Raw genomic sequence first — 812 nt, 5'->3', positions numbered from 1 at the left:
ATGGGCGATCAAAGGGCACTTCTGGCAGCCAAGTATGGGGACTTGACCACTTTGAAGCAGCTCTTTGAGGATGGCGTTCTGGACCAGACTGTCACAGACTCCCTGGGGGCTGGCTTGGTGCACCACGCCTCCAGAGCCGGCCAGCTAGACTGCCTCAAGTTCCTGGGTGAGCAAGTCAAGGTTCCAGGGAATCAGCGGGCTAACAACGGAGCCACTCCGGCGCACGACGCGGCTGCCATGGGCCACCTGGCTGAGCTGCGCTGGCTCGTCCAAGAAGGGGGCTATTGTGCTCAGGTACCTGAGGGAGCAAGGCACAGGCAGCCAGCCAGAGGGCAAGCAGGCCGGGGTCAGGGGGGGCGGGGTCTGAGTAAATGGGAAACGGATCTGGGATGCTTCAGCCATCTGGAATGGTGTCCTTATGGTGCAGCCAATGGGTCCGGGAGACCCGGACTCAAATCCGAGCTCCATCCCTTAGTGGCTGTGGGTGACCTTGAGCCACCCACATATAGTGCTGAGGTCTCCCTCTCCTTCTCTGGGAGGTGTGAATGTTCGATTCTAGGCCTTTCCGATCCATTTCTCATGATCTTGCTCTAGATTTTGGAATCAAGGCAGATTTAGAATCTGTTGCTCAGTCTCTAATGTTTTAGAGTATGTATTTCCTATAGTATTTTAAGATTTATTTTCCAGGTAAACACTTGATATGGGGAAAGAAAAAAAAATCTGTGTTAAAAATGTGTCTAGTCAAGCAAAACAAATTCACATATTGGCCACATCCGTTACAGCTCAGGTGTGTGTGTGTGTGTGTGTGTGTG

General features: G+C 52.6%; 1 protein-coding gene across 1 annotated transcript in view; it reads left to right on the top strand.

Annotated features, from left to right (window-relative positions):
• ESPNL (espin like) overlaps positions 1-812 on the top strand; it is a 41,228-nt gene continuing 40,416 nt past the window's right edge. Inside the window, exon 1 of the mRNA XM_069083224.1 lies at positions 1-294. Within this exon, the coding sequence (XP_068939325.1) occupies positions 1-294 (294 nt within the window). The remainder of the gene's footprint in view (positions 295-812) is intronic.

The sequence above is a fragment of the Petaurus breviceps genome, unplaced genomic scaffold (genome assembly GCF_028583685.1).
Source record: "Petaurus breviceps papuanus isolate PSGF00001 unplaced genomic scaffold, PetGlider_PUasm1.0 173, whole genome shotgun sequence".
NCBI lineage: Eukaryota > Metazoa > Chordata > Mammalia > Diprotodontia > Petauridae > Petaurus > Petaurus breviceps.
The sequence above is the reverse complement of the archived record's forward strand: the minus strand, read 5'-3'. Positions and strand labels throughout refer to the sequence as shown.